The sequence below is a fragment of the Pleurodeles waltl genome, chromosome 3_1, assembly GCF_031143425.1.
Source record: "Pleurodeles waltl isolate 20211129_DDA chromosome 3_1, aPleWal1.hap1.20221129, whole genome shotgun sequence".
In the NCBI taxonomy this organism is placed as follows: Eukaryota; Metazoa; Chordata; class Amphibia; order Caudata; family Salamandridae; genus Pleurodeles; species Pleurodeles waltl.
Genome location: NC_090440.1, coordinates 8,584,251 through 8,610,816, shown reverse-complemented (window position 1 = coordinate 8,610,816; position 26,566 = coordinate 8,584,251). Strand labels below are relative to the sequence as shown.

General features: G+C 50.5%; 1 protein-coding gene across 1 annotated transcript in view; it reads right to left on the bottom strand.

The window, feature by feature from the left end:
• The window catches only part of MYBPC3 (myosin binding protein C3), a 337,466-nt gene that overhangs the window by 196,700 nt on the left and 114,200 nt on the right, over positions 1-26,566 (bottom strand). Inside the window, exons 12-15 of the mRNA XM_069221629.1 lie at positions 17,378-17,544; positions 12,125-12,257; positions 8,003-8,005; positions 5,452-5,576 (exon numbers count right to left, since the gene is read on the bottom strand). Coding sequence (XP_069077730.1) covers positions 5,452-5,576; positions 8,003-8,005; positions 12,125-12,257; positions 17,378-17,544 — 428 coding nt within the window. The remainder of the gene's footprint in view (positions 1-5,451; positions 5,577-8,002; positions 8,006-12,124; positions 12,258-17,377; positions 17,545-26,566) is intronic.

Below are 26,566 nucleotides of genomic sequence, written 5' to 3'. Positions count from 1 at the left end.
CCCCTTTCTATCGCTCACATTTTTCTCTCCTCCTCTCTCTTTCCTCCTTTCTCTTCTCTCTCTCCTCCTCCTCTCTCTCCTCTTCTCTCTCCTCTCTCTCCTCCCTCTCTCCCTCTCTCTCCTCCTCTCTCTCGCCTCCTCTCTCTTTCCTCCTTTCTCTCCTCTCTCTCCTCCTCCTCTCTCTCCCCCTCTCTCCCCTCCTCTCTCTCTCGTCCTCTCTCTCCTCCTCTCTCTCTCGCCTCCTCTTTTTCCTCCTCCTCTCTGTCCTCTATCCCTCTCCTCCTCTCTCTACTCCCTCCTCTCCCTCCTCCTCTCTCTCTCACTCCTACTGTCTCTCTCCTCCCTCTCTCTCCTCCTCTCTCTTTCTTCCTCTCTCTCCTCCCCTCTCTCCTCCTCACTCTCTCCTTCTCTCTCTCTCTTCCTCCTCCCTCTCCTCCTCTCTCTCCTCCTCTCCTCCTCTCTCTCTCCCCTCCTCTCTCTTCCTCTCTCTCTCTTTCTCTCTCCTCCTGTCTCTCTCTCTCTCCTCTCTCTCTCCCCTCTCTTTCCTCTCTCTCCTCCTCTCTCTCCTCTCTCTCGCTCTCACCTTTCTCTTTCCTCCCCTCTCCCTCCTCCTCTCTATCTCTCGTTTCCTCTCTCTCTCTATTCTCTCTCTCTCCCCTCCTCCTCTCTCCCCTCTATCTCTCTCCTCCTTTCTCTCTCCCTCCTCTCTCTCTCCTCCTCACTCTCTCCTCCTCCGTCTCTCCTCTCTCTCTCCTCTCACTCTTCCTCTCTCCCCCTCTCTCTCGTCTCTCTCGTCTCTCTCTCCTCCTCTCTTTCCTCCTCTCTCTCCTTTCTCCTCCTCTCTCTTCTGGCTCTCTCCTCCTCCATCTCACTCTCCTCTCTCTCCTCGTCTCTCTTCTCTCTCTCTCGCTCTCTCTTTCTCCTCCTCTCTCTCTCCTTCTCTCTCTCTATCTCTCTCTCGCTCTCCTCCTCTCACTCTCTCTCGCTCTCCTTCTCTCTCTCTCTCTCTCTCTCTCTCTCTCACCCTCTCTCTCCTCTCTCCTCCTCTCTCTCTCTCACCCTCTCTCTCCTTCTCTCTCTATCTCTCACTCTCTCTCCTCCTCTCTCCTCCTCTCTCTCTCTCTCCCACTCTCTCCTCCCCCCTCTCTCTCTCTCACCGTCTCTCTCCTTCTCTCTCTCTCTCACCCCCTCTCTCCTCTCTCCTGCTCATTTTCTCTGTTTATCTGTGTTCATGATTAATTATTTGTCTGTGTTTCCTCCTCTTATTAATCAACTATTGAAACTTTCAGCCCCAGCTTAGGGTGGGGGTGAACGGGCTCCCTGCCCAGTGATCACAAAGGCCTGAGAGGAGTGACTCACAGAGGAGTGAGTCCTGTCGGAGAGTGAGTCCCAGAGGGGTGAGCCTTGTCGGGGAGTGAATCTTGTTGGGGGGAGGGCGGTGTATCCCAGAGGAGTACTCATAGAGTGACTCCAGAGGAGTGAGTCCTGTCGGAGAGTGAGTCCCAGAGGAGTGGGTCCTGTTAGAGAGTGAGTCTCAGAGGAGTGAGTCCTGTTGGAGTTAGTCCTGTCGGAGAGTGAGACCTGTAGGAGTGAGTCCAGTTGGAGGGTGAGTCCTGTCAGGGAGTGAGTATCGTCAGGAGTAAGTCCCAGGGGAGTGAGTATCGTCAAGAGTGTGTCCCCACACTGACCTTTGACGAAGAGTTCAGTGAAGCTGTTCTCGTCTCCGCTGACGCACTCATAGGCCGCCTCATCCGCCAGGGAGTGAGTCCCAGAGCAGTGAGTCCTGTCAGGGAGTGAGTCCTGTCGGAGAGTGAGTCGTGTGAGGGAGTGAGTCTCAGAGGAGTGAGTCCTGTCGGAGTGAGTCCCAGAGGAGTGAGTATCATTCGGAGTGAGTCCTGCCAGAGAGTGAGTCCTGTCGGAGAGTGAGTCCAGTTTGCGAGTGAGTCCTCTCAGGGAGTGAGTCCTAGAGGAGTGAGCCTCAGAGGAGTGAGCCCTGTCAGAGTGAGTCCCAGAGGAGTGAGTCTCATCAGGAGTGAGTCCACGCACTGACCTTTGACGAAGAGCTCCGTGAAGCTCTTCTCGTCGCCGATGACGCACTCGTAGGCCGCATCGTCCGCCAGGGAGTGAGTCCTAGAAGAGTGAGTCCTGTCAGGGAGTGAGTCCCAGAGGAGTGAGTCTCAGAGGAGTGAGTCCTGTCAGAGTGAGTCCTAGAACAGTGAGTCTCAGAGGAGTGAGCCCTGTCAGAGTGAGTCCCAGAGGAGTGAGTCTCATCAGGAGTGAGTCCACGCACTGACCTTTGACGAAGAGCTGCGTGAAGCTCTTCTCGTCGCCGATGACGCACTCGTAGGCCGCATCGTCCACCAGGGAGTGAGTCCTAGAGGAGTGAGTCCTGTCAGGGAGTGAGTCCCTGAGGAGTGAGTCTCAGAGGAGTGAGTCCTGTCAGAGTGAGTCCTAGAACAGTGAGTCTCAGAGGAGTGAGCCCTGTCAGAGTGAGTCCCAGAGGAGTGAGTCTCATCAGGAGTGAGTCCACGCACTGACCTTTGACGAAGAGCTCCGTGAAGCTCTTCTCGTCGCCGATGACGCACTCGTAGGCCGCATCGTCCCCCAGGGAGTGAGTCCTAGACGAGTGAGTCCTGTCAGGGAGTGAGTCCCTGAGGAGTGAGTCTCAGAGGAGTGAGTCCTGTCAGAGTGAGTCCTAGAACAGTGATTCTCAGAGGAGCGAGCCCTGTCAGAGTGAGTCCCAGAGGAGAGAGTCTCATCAGAAGTGAGTCCACGCACTGACCTTTGACGAAGAGCTCCGTGAAGCTCTTCTCGTCGCCGATGACGCACTCGTAGGCCGCATCGTCCGCCAGGGAGTGAGTCCTAGAGGAGTGAGTCCTGTCAGGGAGTGAGTCCCAAAGGAGTGAGTCTCAGAGGAGTGAGTCCTGTCATAGTGAGTCCTAGAACAGTGAATCTCAGAGGAGTGAGCCCTGTCAGAGTGAGTCCCAGAGGAGTGAGTCTCATCAGGAGTGAGTCCACGCACTGACCTTTGACGAAGAGCTCCGTGAAGCTCTTCTCGTCGCCGATGACGCACTCGTAGGCCGCATCGTCTGCCAGGGAGTGAGTCCTAGAGGACTGAGTCCTGTCAGGGAGTGAGTCCCTGAGGAGTGAGTCTCAGAGGAGTGAGTCCTGTCAGAGTGAGTCCTAGAACAGTGATTCTCAGAGGAGTGAGTCCCAGAGGAGTGAGTCTCATCAGGAGTGAGTCCACGCACTGACCTTTGACGAAGAGCTCCGTGAAGCTCTTCTCGTCGCCGATGACGCACTCGTAGGCCGTATCGTCCACCAGGGAGTGAGTCCTAGAGGAGTGAGTCCTGCCAGGGAGTGAGTCCCAGAGGAGTGAGTCTCAGAGGAGTGAGTCCTGTCAGAGTGAGTCCTAGAACAGTGAGTCTCAGAGGAGTGAGCCCTGTCAGAGTGAGTCCCAGAGGAGTGAGTCTCATCAGGAGTGAGTCCACGCACTGACCTTTGACGAAGAGCTCCATGAAGCTCTTCTCGTCGCCGATGACGCACTCGTAGGACGTATCGTCCACCAGGGAGTGAGTCCTAGAGGAGTGAGTCCTGTCAGGGAGTGAGTCCCAGAGGAGTGAGTCTCAGAGGAGTGAGTCCTGTCAGAGTGAGTCCTAGAACAGTGAGTCTCAGAGGAGAGAGCCCTGTCAGAGTGAGTCCCAGAGGAGTGAGTCTCATCAGGAGTGAGTCCATGTACTGACCTTTGACGAAGAGTTCCGTGAAGCTCTTCTAGTTGCCGATGACGCACTCGTAGGCCGCATCGTCCACCAGGGAGTGAGTCCTAGACGAGTGAGTCCTGTCAGGGAGTGAGTCCCTGAGGAGTGAGTCTCAGAGGAGTGAGTCCTGTCAGAGTGAGTCCTAGAACAGTGATTCTCAGAGCAGTGAGCCCTGTCAGAGTGAGTCCCAGAGGAGTGAGTCTCATCAGGAGTGAGTCCACGCACTGACCTTTGATGAAGAGCTCCGTGAAGCTCTTCTCGTCGCCGATGACGCACTCGTAGGCCGCATCGTCCGCCAGGGAGTGAGTCCTAGAGGAGTGAGTCCTGTCAGGGAGTGAGTCCCAGAGGAGTGAGTCTCTGAGGAGTGAGTCCTGTCAGAGTGAGTCCTAGAACAGTGAGTCTCAGAGGAGTGAGCCCTGTCAGAGTGAGTCCCAGAGGAGTGAGTCTCATCAGGAGTGAGTCCACGCACTGACCTTTGACGAAGAGCTCCGTGAAGCTCTTCTCGTCGCCAATGACGCACTCGTAGGCCGCATCGTCCGCCAGGGAGTGAGTCCTAGAGGACTGAGTCCTGTCAGGGAGTGAGTCCCTGAGGAGTGAGTCTCAGAGGAGTGAGTCCTGTCATAGTGAGTCCTAGAACAGTGATTCTCAGAGGAGTGAGCCCTGTCAGAGTGAGTCCCAGAGGAGTGAGTCTCATCAGGAGTGAGTCCACGCACTGACCTTTGACGAAGAGCTCCGTGAAGCTCTTCTCGTCGCCGATGACGCACTCGTAGGCTGTATCGTCCACCAGGGAGTGAGTCCTAGAGGAGTGAGTCCTGTCAGGGAGTGAGTCCCAGAGGAGTGAGTCTCAGAGGAGTGAGTCCTGTCAGAGTGAGTCCTAGAACAGTGAGTCTCAGAGGAGAGAGCCCTGTCAGAGTGAGTCCCAGAGGAGTGAGTCTCATCAGGAGTGAGTCCACGTACTGACCTTTGACGAAGAGCTCCGTGAAGCTCTTCTAGTTGCTGATGACGCACTCGTAGGCCACATCGTCCACCAGGGAGTGAGTCCTAGACGAGTGAGTCCTGTCAGGGAGTGAGTCCCTGAGGAGTGAGTCTCAGAGGAGTGAGTCCTGTCAGAGTGAGTCCTAGAACAGTGAGTCTCAGAGCAGTGAGCCCTGTCAGAGTGAGTCCCAGAGGAGTGAGTCTCATCAGGAGTGAGTCCACGCACTGACCTTTGACGAAGAGCTCCGTGAAGCTCTTCTCGTCGCCTATGACGCACTCATAGGCCGCATCGTCCGCCAGGGAGTGAGTCCTAGAGGAGTGAGTCCTGTCAGGGAGTGAGTCCCAGAGGAGTGAGTCTCAGAGGAGTGAGTCCTGTCAGAGTGAATCCTAGAACAGTGAGTCTCAGAGGAGTGATCCCTGTCAGAGTGAGTCCCAGGGGAGTGAGTCTCATCAGGAGTGAGTCCACGCACAGACCTTTGACGAAGAGCTCCGTGAAGCTCTTCTCGTCGCCGATGACGCACTCGTAGGCCGCATTGTCCGCCAGGGAGTGAGTCCTAGAGGAGTGAGTCCTGTCAGGGAGTGAGTCCCTGAGGAGTGAGTCTCAGAGGAGTGAGTCCTGTCAGAGTGAGTCCTAGAACAGTGATTCTCAGAGGAGTGAGCCCTGTCAGAGTGAGTCCCAGAGGAGTGAGTCTCATCAGGAGTGAGTCCACGCACTGACCTTTGACGAAGAGCTCCGTGAAGCTCTTCTCGTCGCCGATGACGCACTCATAGGCCGCATCGTCCGCCAGCGAGCAGTGGTTGATGGTCAGGATGCGCTTGTTGCCGATGCTCTCAAAGATGTACCTGTGGAGGGAGGGGCGCAGAGGTCAGGGGTCAAGGACTTAAGAATATACACCTGAGCTTTACGGATGTGTAAAGGGGGCCGGCATGATCCCAATCCCAGCTACCTGCCCCCGGGCACCTAACACTGGGCTGCAGATGGCCAGTGACAGTGTCAAGGGTCCTCAGACGCTCATAGTGAGGCAGGTGTATGCTCAGGCCCTCACAGTGGTGCAGATGTGTTCTCCGACCCTCACAGTGATACAGATTTGTGCTCAGCTCCTTACAGGGGTTCAGATGTGTGCTCAGCCCCTCACAGGAGTACAAATGTGACCTCAGCCCCTCACTGTGGTGCAGATGTGTGTTCAGCTCCTCACAGTGGTGCAGATGTGTCCTCAGGCCCTCACTGTGGTGCAGATGTGTGCTCAGCTCCTCACAGTAGTGCAGATGTGTGCCTAGACCCTCACAGTGGCGCAGATGCGTGCTCAGACCCTCACAGTGATGCAAATGTATGCTCAGTCCCTCACAGTGGTGCAGATGTCTGCTCAGGCCCTCACAGTGGTGCAGCTGTGTGCTCAGATCTCACAATGATGCACATGTATGCTCAGACCCTCACAGTGGCGCAGATGTATGCTCAAACCCTCACAGTGGTGCAGATGTGTGCTCGGACCCTCACGTGGTGCAGATGTGTGCTCAGCTCCTCACAGAGGGGCAGGTGTGTGCTCAGACCCTCACAGGGGTGCTGGTGTGTGCTCAGACCCTCACTTGGAGCAGATGTGTGCTCTGCTCCCCACAGGGGGACAGGTGTGTGTTCAGACCCTCACAGTGTTGCAGATGTGTCCTCAGCTCCTCATAGTGGTGCAGATGTATGCTCAACCCCTCACAGGGGTGCAGATGTGTCCTAAGGCCCTTACAGTGGTGCAGATGTGTGCTCAGCCCCTCACAGGATGAAGATGTGTCCTCAGCCCCTCACAGTGGTGCAGATGTGTGTTCAGCTCCTCACAATGGTGAAGATGTGTCCTCAGGCCCTCACATTGTTGCAGATGTGTGCTCATCTTCTCACAGTGGTGCAGATGTGTCTTCAGGCCCTTATAGTGGTCCAGATGTGTGCTCAGCCCCTCACGGGATGAAGATGTGTGCTCAGCCCCTCCCAGTGGTGCAGATGTGTCCTCAGCCCCTCACAGTGGTGCAGATGTGTGTTCAGCTCCTCACAATGGTGAAGATGTGTCCTCAGGCCCTCACATTGTTGCAGGTGTGTTCTCATCTTTTCACAGTGGTGCAGATGTGTCTTCAGGCCCTCATAGTGGTTCAGATGTGTGCTCAGCCCCTCACGGGATGAAGATGTGTGCTCAGCCCCTCACAGTGGTGCAGATCTGTCCTCAGGCCCTCACAGTGGTCCAGATGTGTGCCAAGCCCCTCACAGGATGAAGATGTGTGCTCAGCCCCTCACAGTGGTGCAGATGTGTCCTCAGGCCCTCACAGTGGTGCAGATGTGTGCTCAGCCCCTCACGGGATGAAGATGTGTGCTTAGGCCCTCACAGTGGTGCAGATGTGTGCTCAGTCCCTCACAGGGGTGCAGATGTGTTCTCAGGCCCTCACAGTGGCGGAGATGTGTCCTCAGCCCCTCACAGTGGTGAAGATGTGTGCTCAGGCCCTCACAATGGTGCAGATGTGTGCTCAGTCCCTCATAGGGGTGCAGATGTGTGCTCAGCTCCTCACAGTGGTGTAGATGTGTCCTCAGCCCCTCACAGGGGTGCAGATGTGCGCTCAGCCCCTCACGGGATGAAGATGTATCCTCAGCCCCTCACAGTGGTGCAGATGTGTGCTCAGGCCCTCACAGTGGTACAGAGGTGTGCTCAGCCCCTCACAGGGGTGCAGATGTGTGCTCAGCCCCTGACAGTGGTGCAGATGCTTGTTCAGGCCCTCAGAGTGGTACAGATGTGTGCTCAGCCCCTCACAGGGGTGCAGATGTGTGCTCAGCCCCTGACAGTGGTGCAGATGCTTGTTCAGGCCCTCACAGTGGTGCAGATGTGTGCTCAGGACCTCACAGTGGTACAGATGTGTGCTCAGCCCCTCACAGTGGTGCAGATGTGTGCTCAGGCCCTCACAGTGGTACAGATGTGTGCTCTGCCCCTCACAGGGGTGCAGATGTGTGCTCAGCCCCTCACAGTGGTGCAGATGCTTGTTCAGGCATGCATAAGTGTGCCCTGGATTTCTTCCCTCACAGTGGTGTCTGGAGCATGGTGATACCAGGCCGAGGTGGCCTGGCCTCAGGCTGGCTCAGGAGTGGGACAGATGGACATGGCTGTCAGGGCGCACATGGTGCTGCAGCGGGCGGGTTGAGGGTCAGTGAGGTTCAGATGTAGAAACCCCCAAGGTGGTGGTCAGTGAGAAGAAGCCGAGCTACAGAAGTACTTGTGAAGAGATGCCGGGGAGCTTTGAGTACTTACTTGCTAGGGCGGGTCAGGTGAATAATGCAGCCGAATAGTGAGCCACGGGGAGGGAGGATGAAGGCAGCAGAGAAAGGAGAAAACAAATAAACACAAAGTTTAATAACAGCACCTCAGATCAGGCTGCCAATCGCAACTGGCAACTTCTAACCTGCAACCCATAGGTGACCTGCCATAGTCAGAAACTCATAATTCCCCCTCACAGCCAGCTACCCTTAACCCACAACTCATCAATGCCCCATCAAATCTAGTAACCCTTAACCAGCAGTTCATAACCGACCCATCATAACCAGCAAGCCTTAACCTGCAACTCACAACCGACCCATCATCACCAGCAACTCATAACTGACCCATGATCACCAGCTACCCTTAACCTGCAACTCATAACTTACCTATCATTACCAGCAAGCCTTAACCAGCAAGTTATAACCGACCCATCATCACCAGCAACCCTTAACCAGCATCTCATAACCAAATTTTAATCACCAGCAACCCTCAACCAGCAACTCATAACTGAGCAATCATCACCAGCAACCGTTAACCAGCAACCTATAACTGACTCATCATCACCAGCAGCCCTTAACCAGCAGCTCATCAATGACCAACCAGCAACTCATAACCAAATCATCATCACCAGCAAGCCTTAACCAGCAACTCATAACCGACCCATCATCACCAGCAACTCTTAACAACCAACTCATAACCGACCCATCATCACCAGCAACATTTAACCAGCAACTCATAACCGATCCATCATCACATGCAACTCTTAACCAGCAACTCATAACTGACCCATCATCACCAGCAACTGTTCACCAGCAACTCATAACTGACCCATCATCAACAGCAACTGTAAACCAGCAACTCATAACTGACCCATCATCACCAGCTAACCTCAACACACAAATCATCAATGACCCATCATATCTAGTAACCCTTAACCAGCAATTCAAACCCACCCAATCATAACCTGCAACCCTTAACCAGCAGCTCATCAATGACCAACCAGCAACTCATAACCAAATTATCATCACCAGCAACCCTTAACAAGCAACTCATAACTGACCCATCATCGCCAGCAACCGTTAACCATCAAACTATAACTTACCCATCATCACCAGCAACCCTTAATAGCGACTCATAACTGATCCAGAATCACCAGCAACCCTTAACCAGCAACTCATAACCAACACATCATAACCATCAATCCTTAACCAGCAACTCATAACCAACCCATCATCACCAGCAACCAATAACCAGCAACTCATAACAGACACTTCATAACCAGCAACCCTTAACCAGCAACTCATAATCGACACATCGTGTCATAACCAGAAACCCTTAACCAGCAACTTGTAACTGATCCATCATCACTAGCAAACCTTAACCAGCAACTCATAACTGACCTATCATCACTAGCAACCCTCAACCAGCAACTCATAACCAACACATCATCACCAACAACCCTTAACCAGCAACTCATAACCAACACATCATCACCAGCAACCCTTAACCAGCAACTCATAACTTACCCATCATCACCTCTACTATTAACCAGCAACTTATAACCGACCCATCATCACCAGTAACTCTTAACCAGCAACTCATAACCGACCCATCATCACCTGCAACTCTTAACCAGCAACTCATAACTTACCCATAATCACCTGCAACTCTTAACCAGAAACTCATCAATGACTCATCTTAACCAGCATCTCTTTACCTACCCATAAACCAGTAACTAATTGTTTGTTTGAAAAAGAAAAAAGGTACGTTTGGTGCAGGGCTCAGTCATGTTGCCGTAGCGGTGCAGCAAACTTCTAAAACCACTGACAGGTACCGCTGTGACCGTGATTCCTGCCAATGCTTTAGAAATGAATGCCAGCTTGGAGGTTATGTCTACATCTGGTGGGGGCACTCCGATGATGCAGGGGTTGGTTCATGCACTTTGCCCCCTCGCCCTGCATACTTTTGTCTCCCTTCTTCATGAGTTCAAAGATGTTACCTGTGTCCATGCTGTCCTCTCCCCCGCCCTGCTCACTTTGGTTTTCTCAGTAGACCTCTTGCAGCTTCCTTGTGTCTCCTTTCTGGCGGATTCTACTGGTATCCCCTCCCAATATATTTTACCAGGTTATACCATATCCAGTTCTTGCTGCCCCCTCTCTCCCCAGTCTAAGCATTCCATTGTAAAACCTGCCTGTTAGGTTCTTCGCCTCACTGACTGCAGCAGTTAATTCTATTACTGAATAGCGCCTGGATACCCTCTCAGGTGATTAGTGCGCTATACAAATCAACATAACATAACCATTGGTCTCAGAGGAGTATACCCTTCCAACAGTTCACACCAGATTATTCCCCTTCCAGTAGATCACTTCAAATGATCCCCTTACAGTGGATTTCACTAGACGACCCCCTTCCTGTAGACTGAGCCACAGGATCCCCTTCCCATAGATTGCATCAGGTGACCCCCTCACAGTTAATTGCATAAAATGATCCCCTTTCAGTAGATCTTTTCAGATTACTCTCCACTAATAGATCATGTCAGATTAACCTGATACAGTAGACTGTCCCAGACTACCATTAATAGTCACAACTGATGACCCTCTTCCAGTAGATCCCACTAGAATATCCTTCATTAATAGTCACAACTGATGACCCCCATCCAGTATATCAAACTAGATTATCCCTTCCAATAGACCACACCATTGTATTCTCTACTAATTGTCACACCAGATGATCCCCTTCCAGTAGATCATTGAAGATTACCCCTTCCAGTAGATCACACCATAGCATCCTCCACTAACAATCACCATAGATGATCCCCTTCCAGTAGATCACACCAGAGCATCTTTCACTAAGTCACCACAGATGATCCCCTTCCAGTATATCACACCAGAACATCCTCCACTAATACTCACCCCAGTTGATCCCCTTCCAATAGACCACACCAAAGCATCTCCCACTGTCACCCAAGATGATCCCCTCCCAGTAGGTCTCATCAGAGGATCCTCCACTAACAGTCACCACAGATGATCCCCTTCTAGTAGATCACACCAGATGATCCTCCACTAACAGTCACCCCAATTGATCCCCTTCCAGAATATCACACCAGAGTATTCTCAAATCATTGTCACTCCAGATCATCCCCTTCCAGTAGATCACACCAGAGCATCCCCCACTCACACTCATGCCAGATGATCCCCTTCCAGTAGAACACACAAGAGCATCTTATACAAACAGTCACAGCAGATGATCCCCTTTCAGTAGATCATACCAGAGGATTCTCCACTAACAGTCACCCCAGTTGATTTCCTTCCAGTAGACCATACCAGAGCATTCTCCACTAATTGTCACACCCAATCATCCCCTTCCAAGAGATCACACAAGAGCATATTCTACTAACGGTCACCGCAGATGGTCCCCTTACAGTAGATCACACTAGAATATCTTCCATCAATAATCACATCAGATGACCCCTTTCCAGTAGATCACATCAGATACTGCTTTGCTGTTAGTTGCACCAGATGATCTCCTTTTAGTTGATTGCACCAGAGTATCTTCCACTAACAGTCTCCCCTTCCAGTAGATCATCCAAGACTATACCTTCCAGTAGATCACACAGAGTATCACCCCAGTTGCTCCCTTTCCAGTACACCACACCAGAGTATCTTCCACTAACAGTCATACCAGTTGATCCCCTTCCAGTAGAGCACACCATATTATTATCCAATAACAGTCACTGCAGATGATCCCCTTCTAGTAGATCATACCAGAGGATCCTCCACTAACGGACACCCCAGTTGATTCCCTTCCAGTAGATCACTTCAGATTATCCACTTCCAGTTAACTGCATAAAATGATCCCCTTCCAGTAGACCACACCAGATGATCATCCAATATCAGTCACACCAGTTGATCCCCATCTAGTAGATCACACCAGATTATCATTCAATAAGTCACACCAGTTGATCCCCATCTAGTAGATCACACCAGATTATCATCCAATAAATCACACCAGTTGATCCCCCTCCAGTAGATCACACCAGATTACCATCCAATAAGTCACACCAGTTGATCCGCTTCCAGTAGATCACACCAGGTTATCATCCAATGTCAGCCTCACCTGCCGCTCACTTGGATGTCCTGCCCATTCTTCTTCCACTTCACCTCGGCGTCGGGGTTGGCCACCTCTACCACCAACTTGATTTTCTGACCTTTGTCCACTTGATACGCAGCGTCCAACTTCTTCAAAAAAGCTGTGGAGAAAACCATTATGTTTGTCAAAGTGTGCGTGAAAATGATTTCTGTGCAGTTAAAGGCCGGTGCTCTCCCCTGGTTGGCCATTTGCAGATCCACTGCAGTCACTTCCTGGTCCCCCCACCTCCCAGATGGTTCCTTCCGTCCCCTTCTCTCAGCCGCCTGTGTCCTCCATGGACCTATCTCTCCGCAGAACTCTAGAGGTAGCGCTACGTCTCTTCTCTGTCCCGTCCAAGCACTCTTGGAGCTTCCAATCCCCTGTTCTTTGCTTTACCTAGAAGTTATAGTACTTGAAACTGATTTTTTGAAAGTGCTCGCTTATAATCCCTCTCCCTGGCTAGGGGTACATATGGGTGTCTAGGATTCTGGGGCAGACATCACCTGCAAAGGCCCCCAAAGTAAGAGATGTGGGGTCCACTAATGGCTGACCCCTGTCCTTACCTCCCGAAGCCAGCCTAGGAAAAGGCTGAGAGTCTATAAGTCTAAGCCAGAGTAAGGCCGGGGCTCTTAGTTTAGGACCCAGAAAGTCTCAGCAAGAGAGTGGTAGCCGAGACCCCCAGGCCACTCAATGCAGAAATTGGGAGTTTAGGACTGTAGAACAGTCTTGGAAGAGGCTGGTAGCCTAGAACTCCAGGCCAGTGTCTGTCAGAGGCTGGTAGTCTAGGAATCTAGGCCAGTGTTAGGGAGAGGCTGGTAGCCCGCGACTTAAGGTCCTTCTTGGGAAGAGGCTGGTAGTCTAGGAATCTAGGCCAGTGTTAGGGAGAGGCTGGTAGTTTAAGACTCCTGGCCAGTGTTAGGCAGAGGCTGGTAGTTTAAGACTCATGGCCAGTGTTAGGGAGAGGATGGTAGTCTAGGACTCCTGGCCAGTGTTAGGGAGAGGCTGGTAGTCTAGGACTCCTGGCCAGTGTTAGGGAGATACTGATAGCCTAGGACTCCTGGTCAGTGTTAGGCAGAGGTTGGTAGTTTAGGACTCCAGGCCAGTGTTAGGCAGAGGCTGGTAGTTTAGGCTCCTGGCCAGTGTTAGGCAGTGGCTGGTAATTTAGGACTCCAGGCCAGTGTTAGGGAGAGGCTGGTAGCCCAGGACCTAAGGTCATTCTTGGGAAGAGGCTGATAGCCTAGAACTTCAGGCCAATGTCTGTCAAAGGCTGGTAGTCCAGGAATCCAAGCCAGTGTTAGGGAGAGGCTGATAGCCCAGGAAGTTGGGCGAGTGTTAGGGAGAGACTGACAGCCTAGCACTCCAGGCCAGTCTTGTGGAGAGTGTTTCGGGGGGTGGGGAGGTCGCCCAGGTCTACCTGGGGAGCAGGTGGCATTCTCCGTTTAATTGCTGATGACAGTATTTTACACCATGAGACACTTTCACTGTAATTCCTGTTTTTGTAGCTCACAAGGATGTAAAGATGCATCTTCCCCCTTAAAGGTGACCCTTCACCCCATGCAGGGCACCTTTGGGTGCAGCACCACTGCTCACACCTTCAAGATGGACGACACCAAGGCGCTGGACGTGAACACCGGGCAGGTGGCTGTGAGACTGGCACTGCCCCTGTTCTCCCAGTGAGACTGTTCCCTCTGCCAGGGAGGGTCACGCAGGCCAGTCCACGGGTTACCCGCCGGATCCGACCGCAGTCAGATGCAGCCCGCCCTTTCTCAGAGATCGGTATCAAGGCGCTAAGCTGCAGATCTTCATGGAGATCTTCAGTCTCTTTCCATGGGGGTTCCTCCATCTCTGTCCTACTCACTGACCCCTCCTGGGGCCCCTAGGAGCTCATTCATGACGAATCCTTGCAAAGCGCCCATATGCCAACCAGGTTATCACAGGCACTTTCACAGCATGTATATTCCAGTGCGTTCCTGCCACACCCTTTCATATCGCCCGCCCACATGCTAATTAATGTATGCCATGCCCCTTCATAGCACCCCTAGCCCCCTCCATGGTCCCTTGTGCTGCCCATGCCCCCTCCTCCTGCTCGCCCTGGTCAGGTTGTTGTCCAGGCTCCACTCTCTCTGTGTGCACTGTTGTCTAAGTCCATGCCTGTCCCTTTCCTCCTGCCCTCCATGGTCCATGCTCCTCGCTCCTGCCTCCTGGGTCTGCTGTGCCCCTCGCTCCTGCCCTCTCTGGTCTGCTGTGCCCCTCCTCCCTGCCCAGTATGATCCGCTTGTTGCCTCCCTGCCTGCTGTGTGCCCATGCCCCCTCGCTCCTGCCCTCCCGGATCTGCTGTGGTCTGCTGTGCCCCTCCTGCTGCCCTGTATGATCCGCTTGTTGCCTCCCTCCCTGCTGTGTGCCCATGCCCCCTTGCTCCTGCACTCCACTGATCATTGTGTTGTCACTTCCCCTCCCTCCTGCCCTGCGTGAACAGCTTCTTGCCCCGCCCCTGCCCCCTTGCCTCAGTTGTCCATGCACCTGTCACCTCCCCCTTTCCCGCCATGGTTCCCTGTGCTGTCGCTGCCCTCCTGCCTGTCCTGTGCATCTATTGTGCTCACACTGACCTTCTCACCTGCCCTAAGTGGTGAGCTTGCGGCCTCTGCCACCTCTCTCCTGCCCTCCATCATCCGAGTCTGTGCCCCTGCCCCATCCATCCTGCCCTCCCGGGTCTGCTGTGCCCCTCCTGCCTGCCCTGTATGATCTGCTTGTTGCCTCCCTCCCCGAGACCACCATGGTTCATGCTGTGTGCCCATGCCACCTCTCTCCTGCCCTCCATCATCCGAGTCTGTGCCCCTGCCCCATCCACCCTGCCCTCCTTGGTCCACTGTGCTGCCACTGCCCCTCTCGTCTGCCTTTCGTGGTTTGTGGTGCTGCCACAGGCTCTCATGCCGCCCTGCCTCCCTCCCCTCTGTTGTGGTGCCACTGCCCCGCCTGCACTCCACCAACCCTCCGTTGGCCGAGTCCGTGCCCCTACCCCACCCCTCCCCACAGTGTTCTAATGAACACCTCGAGCGCTGACACTCCGTATTTATGACAAAAGTGTGGTACACCTGAAATCATGCTCATGGAATCAAAACTGTAAAACCTAAAACATCCTTGAGAAATGAACAAAATGACGTTTTGTTTCCCACAGAATCTATGATTAGTGCTTTATACCTTTCCATTCATGCCAATATTTTAGAAGAGGAAAGAGGGAGAGTTTGAAAATAAATGACAGGAATGTATTTTCCCCATTCACTTCTCTTGAAGCAGAGGCGTGTGGGGCAGGAGGCAGCCAACATAAACCCATGTTTGGCTTCCAAAATTGTGAGTGTCCAGTCTGAATCAGTTTTCTGGCATGCATGTTTTTCTGGGCGTTCAAACTGCAAAAAAAGGCTTTTAAATAAGTTGTTATTTTTATGTTTTTTTATCCAATGGTTCACTTGATTATTTGTTGCAGAAGTTATTTTAGAATTTTGCACATTTCTACCACTGGGCTGTGTTCCGGTTACATTTGTGCTACATTTGGGCACTTTTGTCTTGGGTGAGTATCTTAGGAGATATTTTTGTTATCATGCGTCCTCATTTCCTCATTTAGAGCAGTTTTCAGTTTTACAGCTGTGATTCCATCAAGATGGCTTCAGGAGTCCCACACATTTTGTAATAACTACAGGATGTTAGCGCTCTAGATGTTTATCAGCACACAGTGCTGAAGCTTCAGTACAACCCTGGGTATCAGCTCAGAGGCTGCTGCAATGAGGAGTAAATGTTTTACTCAGAATGCCAGACTTTAGTCTCATGTGGCTGCGGAAAACAGTGTGATTTGATAGAAAATCCAATCTCATTTTAGCCTTAGTTGCACCTTTCATAACTTCTATGAGAAAATCATGAGTGAAAACAATTTTCACTCAAACACGGCTCATCAAATCCCAGAAGAGGATCCTCATTTTCCACAGGATAAAATCACCTCGGAACACACCACAATTTTTAAAATAAAGCATGACACCATTAAAAAATGGTTTATAATGTAAATAAAATATATCACACTTCACATGAGCTCCTTTTTGTGACCCTCAAAGCCTGCCAATCAATGCAATGCATTTCAGTGAGGACCATGTCCCCACGTCCTGCCATGGCTGCTGAAATATGTTAGGACCCCCTGCATGCACTGGGGGTCAGGGAGTGCCCAATCCGCCCCTTCTATATTTTTTTGTTTCATTTTCAGGACACATGGGACCATGTCCCAGAATCTTGTAATGTCCGCTACAAAGTATTGTTCAGGATGCGACCAACCAATCAGGATGGAGTAGTTCAATTTGGGTGGCCAATCACAGCTTCTCTGTACGCCATCTGTCAATATAGCTATAAATTGTAAGCCTTAATTCCAAAAATGGTTGAACAGATTTGCACCAACTCACAAAATGTACCTTTCTGAGTAAAGATCTAGCTTTCTGTTAAATTTGGTTCAATTGTGTTCAGCTGTTTTTTCTGTATCACTGTCTGAATTTCCCTGTGGAAATTGCATAAAATTGCCCCTCTTTTTGTCAGCCCTCCCTTGATGGATTGCATGGAAACTTTCCAGGAAAGAGCGAGCTGGATGCACTTTATTTTTTTTTAGAAAGTTTTGTGAAGATTCATCAAATGGTGCCCAAGTATTACCAAAACAAAAAAGACTCTTCCTATGGAAACTCTGATCTAACCATAGCTACACATATCATTTATATAAATATACTATGTCTGGGTTCAGACACACTTTCCATTCAAAATGCATTTTTGGATTTACCTATTATTTTGACCCTGCTGGCAGAGTGGCTTGAAATTTAGCAGTTTACTAGCTTAGTCAGATGAGCTTCAGCATGCCAACTTTTGTGAAGATCTGTCCAGGAGTAAAAGTCCTCCCTGCATGTATATGAATACCCCCAGAATACGAAAGTAATAGAATAAAGTTCAAATAAAAATAAAATAATTGGACCATCAGTCAGTCTAACTAGCCAGTCTAGATATTTAGGAGTTGCATATGCTTGTTGTGTGTGTTTGTGTTTGTGTGGGGGGGTGTTTTTTCTTTTCAGCTATGGAGTTATCTGACACTGGAGTTCACTGAGGTCCTTTGGTCAAGTGCCTAGAGGCAGGTACTCTAACAGGGAGACACTGATAGGACAGTCAGGCAGTGACCGGCCACAGGCACTATTCAGGAGCACGGCATCCATGACCCCACCTCACCTGTGCTCTTCTTGTCCTCTTTCTTCATCTTCTTCAGACGCTTGAGCAGACCCCTGAGGTCAGTGATGCCATACTGGAAGGCAATCTTCTCGTACTCAGAAGGGGGCGCCCCCTTCAGGATCTCCCAGACATCGACCTCTGGTGGGGCCTCACCCTTCATCTCACCTCTGGGGACATTGGAGGAAAGCATGATGTCAGATAAAGCCTCCAATACTTTCAAAGACAAGTAAACATGCCATGCACTGGAGGAGTAAACATGCCCTGCACTGGAGCACTGGAGGAGTAAACATGCCATGCGCTGGAGGAGTAAACATGCCATGCGCTGGAGGCGTAAACATGCCATGCGCTGGAGGAGTAAACATGCCATGCGCTGGAGGAGTAAACATGCCATGCACTGGAGGAGTAAACATGTCATGCACTGGAGGAGTAAACATGCCATGCGCTGGAGGAGTAAACATGCCATGCGCTGGAGGAGTAAACATGCCATGCGCTGGAGGACTAAACACACCTTGCACTGGAGGAGTAAACACGCCATGCAATGGAGTAGTAAACGTGCCACTTGCTAGCATATCATAGGACCTTACATGCCACATGCAGCAGGAAACTTCCAAAGACACCTATACATGCCATGCACTGGGCAGCATTTCAGAGGGCCCTACATGCAATGCGCACAACAAACATTGTTCAAAGTAATCTAACCAGCAGCCTGTGCGGGCACTGCTGAGACATGTGAAGAGACATTGTTGAAGCTGGTGAATGGAGGCACTGCTGAGACTAGTGAATGAAGGTACTGCTGAGACTGGTGAATGGAGGCACTGCTGAGACTGGTGAGTGGGGGCACTGAAGAGGAGAATGGTGGATGGAGGCACTGCTGAGACTAGTGAATGAAGGTACTGCTGAGACTGGTGAAAGGAGGCATTGCTGAGACATGTGGAGAGACTTTGTTGAAGCTAGTGAATGGAGGCACTGCTGAGACATGTGAAGAGACATTGTTGAAGCTGGTGAATGGAGGCACTGCTGAGACTAGTGAATGGAGGCACTGCTGAGACTAGTGAATGGAGGCACTGCTGAGACTAGTGAATGGAGGCACTGCTGAGACTGGTGAATGGAGGCACTGCTGAGACTGGTGAATGGAGGCACTGCTGAGACTGGTGAGTGGGGGCACTGAAGAGGAGACTGGTGGATGGAGGCACTTCTGGGTTGTCATAAGGGGGTACTGTGAAGACTAGTGTGACGAGAGACTGCTGAGATTAAGGGAGTTCTGCTGAGAGGCACTGAGTACATTGATGCCATGGATTCCCGTACCGGTTATGACTGGTGAATGAAGCCATAGCTCATACTGGTATGGCGAGGCACTGGCTAGAATGGTGAAAGGATGCCCTGCTGAGACTAGTAAAATAGGACACAATGGTAAGAAGTTTCATTTTTATAATAGTTTTTACTAACTTTAAATTTTTGTCTGTCTTTGTCTTAGGGACATAAGTGTTTTATTTTAAAATTGTTTATGAAATGTTACTTTGTATTTGTAATATTAAATGGGTATTTTCCAATTTAATTATATTTGTTTTATATTTAATAATACGTTTATTCTTTTAAATAGCTTTACATATTTAGGTCTATATTGAAAGGTTTTATGTAAAAAGAATTATAATTCTGACCTCTCCAACGTTTTACCTATTGTTGCTTTGATTGAATTGAGAAAGGAAATCTACCCCCTCCAAAGTCCAACACTTTTCCTTCTTTAGCTTACGCTGACGTGGGAATAGTAAACGGACCCCTCCAAAGTCCAACACTTTTCCTTCTTTAGCTTACGTTGGAGTGGGAATAGTAAACAGACCCCTCCAAAGTCCAACACTTTTCCTACTTTAGCTTACGTTGGAGTGGTAATATTAAACGGACCCCTCCAAAGTCCAACACTTTTTCTACTTTAACTTATGTTGGAGTGGGAATAGTAAACGGACCCCTCCAAAGTCCAACACTTTTCCTACTCTAGCTTACGTTGGAGTGGGAATAGTAAACGGACCCCTCCAAAGTCCAACACTTTTCCTTCTTTGGCTTACGTTGGAGTGGGAATAGTAAACTGACCCCTCCAAAGTCCAACACTTTTCCTTCTTTAGCTTACGTTGGAGTGGGAATAGTAAACTGACCCCTCCAAAGTCCAACACTTTTCCTACTTTAGCTTACGTTGGAGTGGGAATAGTAAATAGACTCATCCAAAGTCCAACACTTTTCCTACTTGAGCTTACGTTGGAGTGGGAATAGTAAACTGACCCCTCCAAAGTCCAACACTTTTCCTACTTTAGCTTACATTGGAGTAAGAATAGTAAACGGACCCCTCCAAAGTCCAACACTTTTCCTACTTTAGCTTACATTGAAGTGGGAATAGTAAACGGACCCCTCCAAATCCCATCACTTTTCCTACTGTTACATACGTTGGAGTGAACATGGTAAATGTGGCCCTGGAAGTTTCCCATCAGAATTTTCAACATGACGACAGCCCGAACCGCTGAGCGGAATCACACCAAATCTGGCAGAAAAAGGATCTTGGTCCAGAAGATCTCTTCTTGTGATGTGTAAATCTGTTTAGCAGTTCTTAAGATTTTAAGGGAAAAAGCAACATAGATTTCTAGTCATGCAGATCCTCTGCCGATCCGACAGTCCCATGCTGATATCTGATTGGCTACCAACACTTCAATCAGGAAGTGTTGGCAGACATCTTGGGACTCGAACTCAGCTGAGTCCCCCCAAAAAACGTAAAACAAAAAGAGAACAGAGCAAAGCAGGAATACCCTGACCCCCTAGGCTGGGTCCCTGGGCAAAATTGCAATCTTTTTCAATTTTTTTCCACAATAGTCACAGAGGATCTGCACATCTCTGCCAAAAAAACAACAACAAAACAACAAGTGCAGTCTCTTGCACTTGTTTATACTTCAGCCCCCGGGTGGGCCAGGTCCCTGGGGCAAACCTCAATTAGTATTTTGAGGAGGGGGACAAACGAGACCCCTTCTCCTCATGGCTGATTTCGGCCCCAAGGACCACTACCTCCACAGGGCAAGGTATTTGTGTGTAATGGGAGTAGGAGCATGCAAACACCCCCCCCCCCCTCAGACTGTTTCCACCCCCGGGAACCACCACCTCCCTGGGGCCAGGACTATCTTCTGAATTGGGGGGCAGCGTGGCAACCCTCCAAGGCCGTTTTTGTCCCTGGGGACAACCACCGCTCCAGGGCCAGGCCGTGCAAATACAAAAGAAGAGTGCTGCGCTGTCCTCTCCTGGAGTCATAAATGGTCCAGGGGAGCACCACCCTCCACCCTCTGGACATAGATGTTTGCTTTCCCTTGGGTGGAACTATGACAGCTCCTGCCAAGCGAGAGCAGACAGTCAGTCTGACCACAGTGGGTGGAAGCAAGAAAACTGCTCCTGCCCGCTGGGAGCAGACTCTTCATCTGTTTCCCTGTCCACTGTCAAGTGGGCAGAAAAACACATGAAACATTTGCTCCCGCACGCATGGAGCAGATTCTTTTGCTGCTTCTTGCGTGCAGGGACCCTGGGGCTCCTCCTGTGGCCCCAAACAGTGTACACTGGGTGCCCTAGGTGGGGCCAGGGTACCGAGCATGAAGTGGCTGGCCCCCGGGGATGGTATCCCTGGAGCAAAAATCTGCCAGGGTAGAGGGGTCATGGCCTCTTTCCCCTTCCACTAATTGGCCAGACACTGGGGATTGGACCCCAGTGACCAAATCTGCCTGGGAAAAGGGGCCCCGTGGCCAAGGTGCCTAGAAGGGTCTGGACTCAGAGCCTGGCTGGTTGGATTAACGTAAGGTAATTAAATATTACTTAACGTTAAAAAAAACCAGAAAGTCACTGAAAAAAACAATGGTTATGGGATGTTATAGTCAGAAAACAGAATGTAAAAAGCCTTAAAAAAATCACACAAAAAAACAAAAGTTAGAGGGATTTTATAGTTAGTGTCAGATTTTACACTCACAAAACCATAAACATTCAACAGTTATAGTTATACTTATGTCGAAGAAACTATAACTCTTGCCTTAAGGTAACTATAACTCACGCCCTCGCCATGCACTGCTACTCACCCCACATACTACATCAATAGTGATGTCATCTATCACATAATTTACAAAATAACTGTAACGTGCAATAATATTATTGATGAGAAAAGTGCGCATGGCAGGGCGAGTTATAGTTTCTTGAGAGAAGTATTTTTTGTCAACTGTACTTTTTTGTAAGTTTAGAGTGATTTTTATTAGCTTAAAACTATTTTGAGATGGTTTTTATGGTTTAATAATCAGTTTAGGTATGAAAAATATTGTATTATGTAGGGCAAATTTATGCTTAAAGAGGTATAACAGTATTTTGTGGACAATGTTCTGTTTGCAGTGTATGTGTATTTGTATTTTACGCAGGGATTAAAGAAGTGCATTATGTTTGTAGTCGATGTTCAGGATGCAAAATAGGACAATATGAATGTTGAAGATACTTGGGTTCTCAATATTTTACCTAAGAATTATTGAAAGACAATATTTTTATATTCAGTTTATTGGATATGATATAACTCTACCATGAAATATATTCTCTTAAAATTGTGTTGCGTCCTTACCTCAAGTTGATAGGGGCACCCACATCCCAACGTGATAACTCAATTTCTGACAAGGCTGGTATGTGTAGGCACTGCTCAGACGGCCTGGAGAGGCACTGTGGAGTCACTGATGTAAGGAGGCAATGCTGAGACTGTTATGTGAATACACTGCTGAGACTGGTATGTGGATGCACTGCTGAGACTGGTATATTAATGCACTGCTGAGACTGGTATATGAATGCACTGCTGAGACTGGTATGTGGATGCACTGCTGAGACTGGTATATGATTGCACTGCTGAGACTGGTATGTGGAGGCACTGCTGAGACTGGTATGTGGAGACACTGCTGAGACTGGTATGTGGATGCACTGCTGAGACTGGTATGTGGAGGCACTGCTGAGACTAGTATGTGGAGGCACTGCTGAGACTGGTATGTGGAGGCACTGCTGAGACTGGTATATGAATGCACTGCTGAGACTGGTATGTGGATGCACTGCTGAGACTGGTATATGATTGCACTGCTGAGACTGGTATGTGGAGGCACTACTGAGACTGGTATGTGGAGACACTGCTGAGACTGGTATGTGGATGCACTGCTGAGACTGGTATGTGGAGGCACTGCTGAGACTAGTATGTGGAGGCACTGCTGAGACTGGTATGTGGAGGCACTGCTGAGACTGGTATGTGGAGGCACGGCTGAGACTGGTATGTGGGGGCAGTGCCGAGACTGGTATGGGGAGACACTGCTGGGACTGGTATGTGAAGGCACTTCTGAAACTGATATAAGTAGACAATCTACAGAGACTGGTATGTGGAGACAATGCTGACACTTATGTGGAGGCACTGCTGAGACTGGTATGTAGATGCACTGCTGAGACTGGTATGTGGATGCACTGCTGAGACTGGTATGTGGGGCACTGCTGAGACTGGTATGTGGAGGCACTGCTGAGACTGGTATGTGGAGGCACTGCTGAGACTGGTATGTGGAGACACTGTTGGGACTTGTATGTGGGGGCACTGCTGAGAGTCAGACTGGTATGTGAAGGCACTGCTGAAACTGTTATAAGTAGGCAATATACGGACACTGGTATGTGGAGGCCCTGCTGAGACTGGTATGTGGAGGCACTGCTGAGACTGGTATATGAATGCACTGCCGAGACTGGTATGTGGAGGCACTGTGCAGACTAGTATATAGAAGCACTGCTGAGACTGGTATGTGGAGACACTGCTGAGACTGGTATGTGGATGTACTGCTGAGACTGGTATGTGGATGCACTGCTGAGACTGGCATGTGGAGGCACTGTGCAGACTGGTATATAGAATCACTGCTGAGACTTGTATGTGGAGACACTGCTGAGACTGGTATGTGGAGGCCCTGCTGAGACTGGTATAAAGAAGCACTGCTGAGACTGGTATGTGGAGGCACTGCTGAGACTGGTATATGGAAGCACTGCTGAGACTGGTATATGAATGCACTGCTGAGACTGGTATGTGAATGCACTGCTGAGACTGGTATGTGAATGCACTGCTGAGACTGAGACTGGGATGTGGGGGCAATGCTGAGACTGATATGTGAATGCACTGCTGAAACTGAGACTGGTATGTGGAGGCACTGTGCAGACTGGTATATAGAATCACTGCTGAGACTTGTATGTGGAGACACTGCTGAGACTGGTATGTGGAGGCCCTGCTGAGACTGGTATAAAGAAGCACTGCTGAGACTGGTATGTGGAGGCACTGCTGAGACTGGTATGTGGAAGCACTGCTGAGACTGGTATGTGGAGGCCCTGCTGAGACTGGTATAAAGAAGCACTGGTGAGACTGGTATATGAATGCACTGCTGAGACTGAGACTGGGATGTGGGGACAATGCTGAGACTGGTATGTGAATGCACTGCTGAAACTGAGACTGCTATGTGGAGGCACGGCTGAGACTGGTATGTGAATGCACTGCTGAGATTGAGACTGGTATGTTGAGGCAATGCTGAGACTGATACTTGAATGCACTGCTGACATTGAGACTTGGATGTAGCGGCAATGCTGAGACTGGTATGTGGAGACACTGCTGAGACTGCTATGTGGATGCACTGCTGAGACTGGTATATGGAGGCACTGCTGAGACTGGTATGTGGAGGCACTGCTGAGACTGGTATAAAGAAGCACTGCCGAGACTGGTATGTGGAGGCACTGCTGAGACTGGTATGTGGAGACACTGCTGAGACTGGTATGTGGAGGCACTGTGCAGACTGGTATGTGGAGGCACTGTGCAGACTGGTATGTGGAGGCACTGCTGAGACTGGTATGTGGAGGCACTGCTGAGACTGGCATGTGGAGGCACTGCTGAGACTGGTATGTGGAAGCACTGCTGAGACTGGTATGTGGAGACACTGTTGGGACTGGTATGTGGGGGCACTGCTGTGAGTGAGACTGGTATGTGAAGGCACTGCTGAAACTGTTATAAGTAGGCAATATACGGAGACTAGTATGTGGAGGCCCTGCTGAGGCTGGTATGTGGAGGCCCTGCTGAGACTGGTATGTCGAGGCACTGCTGAGACTGGTATGTGGAGGCACTGCTGACACTGGTATGTGGATGCACTGCTGAGACTGGTATGTGGAGGCACTGCTGAAACTGAGACTGGTATGTGGAGGCACGGCTGAGACTGGTATGTGAATGCACTGCTGAGATTGAGACTGGTATGTTGAGGCAATGCTGAGACTGATACGTGAATGCGCTGCTGAGACTGGTATGTGGAGGCAATGCTGAGACTGATACGTGAATGCACTGCTGAGATTGAGACTGGTATGTGGAGGCAATGCTGAGACGTATGTGGAGGCCCTGCTGAGACTGGTATGTGGAGGCACTGCTGAGACTGGTATGTGGACGCACTGCGCAGGCTGGTATATAGAAGCACTGCTGAGACTGGTATGTGGAGGCACTGCTGAGACTGGTATGAGGATGCACTGCTGAGACTGGCATGTGGAGGCACTGCTGAGACTGGTATGTGGAGGCACTGCTGAGACTGGTATATGGAAGCACTGCTGAGACTGGTATGTGGAGACACTGCTGAGAGTGGTATGTGGGGGCAATGATGAGAGTGGTATGTGGGGGTACTGCTGAGGGTGGTATGTGGCAGCACTGCTGAGAGTGGTATGTGGGGGCAGTGCTGAGAGTTGTATGTAGAGGCACTGCTGAGAGTGCTTTGTGGCGGCACTGCTGAGAGTGGTATGTGGAGGCACTGCTGCTGAGAGTGTTATGTGGAGGCACTGATGAGAGTGGTATGTGGGGGGACTGCTGAGAGTGTTATGTGGAGGCACTTCTGAGAGTGTTATGTGGCGGCACTGCTGAGAGTGGTATGTGGAGGTACTGCTGCTGAGAGTGTTATGTGGACGCACTGCTGAGAGTGGTATGTGGAGGCACTGCTGCTGAGAGTGTTATGTGGACGCACTGCTGAGAGTGGTATGTGGAGGCATTACTAAGAGTGGTAAGTGGAGGCACTGCTGCTGAGAGTGTTATTGGAGGCACTGCTGAGAGTGTTATTGGAGGCACTGCTGAGAGTGTTATTGGAGGCACTGCTGAGAGTGGTATTGGAGGCACTGCTGAGAATGGTATGTGGAGGCACTGCTGAGAGTGTTATTGGAGGCACTGCTGAGAGTGATATTGGAGGCACTGCTGGGAGTGTTATTGGAGGCACTGCTGAGAATGGTATGTGGAGGCACTGCTGAGAGTGTTATGTGGCGGCACTGCTGAGAGTGTTATTGGAGGCACTGCTGAGAGTGTTATTGGACGCACTGCTGAGCGTGTTATTGAAGGCACTGCTGAGAGTGGTATTGGAGGCACTGCTGAGAGTGGTATTGGAGGCACTGCTGAGAGTGGTATTGGAGGCACTGCTGAGAGTGTTTTTGGAGGCACTGCTGAGAGTGGTATTGGAGGCACTGCTGGGAGTGTTTTTGGAGGCACTGCTGAGAGTGGTATTGGAGGCACTGCTGAGAGTGTTATTGGAGGCACTGCTGAGAGTGCTATTGGAGGCACTGCTGAGAGTGGTATTGGAGGCACTGTTGAGAGTGTTATTGGAGGCACTGCTGAGAGTGTTATTGGACGCACTGCTGAGAGTGTTATTGGAGGCACTGCTGAGAGTGTTATTGGAGGCACTGCTGAGACTGTTATTGGAGGCACTGCTGAGAGTGGTATTGGAGGCACTGCTGAGAGTGTTATTGAAGGCACTGCTGAGAGTGTTATTGGAGGCACTTCTGAGAGTGTTATTGGAGGCACTGCTGAGAGTGGTATTGGAGGCACTGCTGAGAGTGGTATTGGAGGCACTGCTGAGTGTGTTATTGGAGGCTTTGCTGAGAGTGTTATTGGAGGCTCTGCTGAGAATGGTAAGTGGAGGCACTGCTGCTGAGAGTGGTATTGGAGGCTCTGCTGAGAGTGTTATTGGAGGCACTGCTGAGAGTGTTATAGGAGGCACTGCTGAGAGTGTTATTGGAGGCACTGCTGAGAGTGGTATTGGAGGCACTGCTGAGAGTGGTATTGGAGGCACTGCTGAGAGTGTTATTGGAGGCTCTGCTGAGAGTGTTATTGGAGGCACTGCTGAGAGT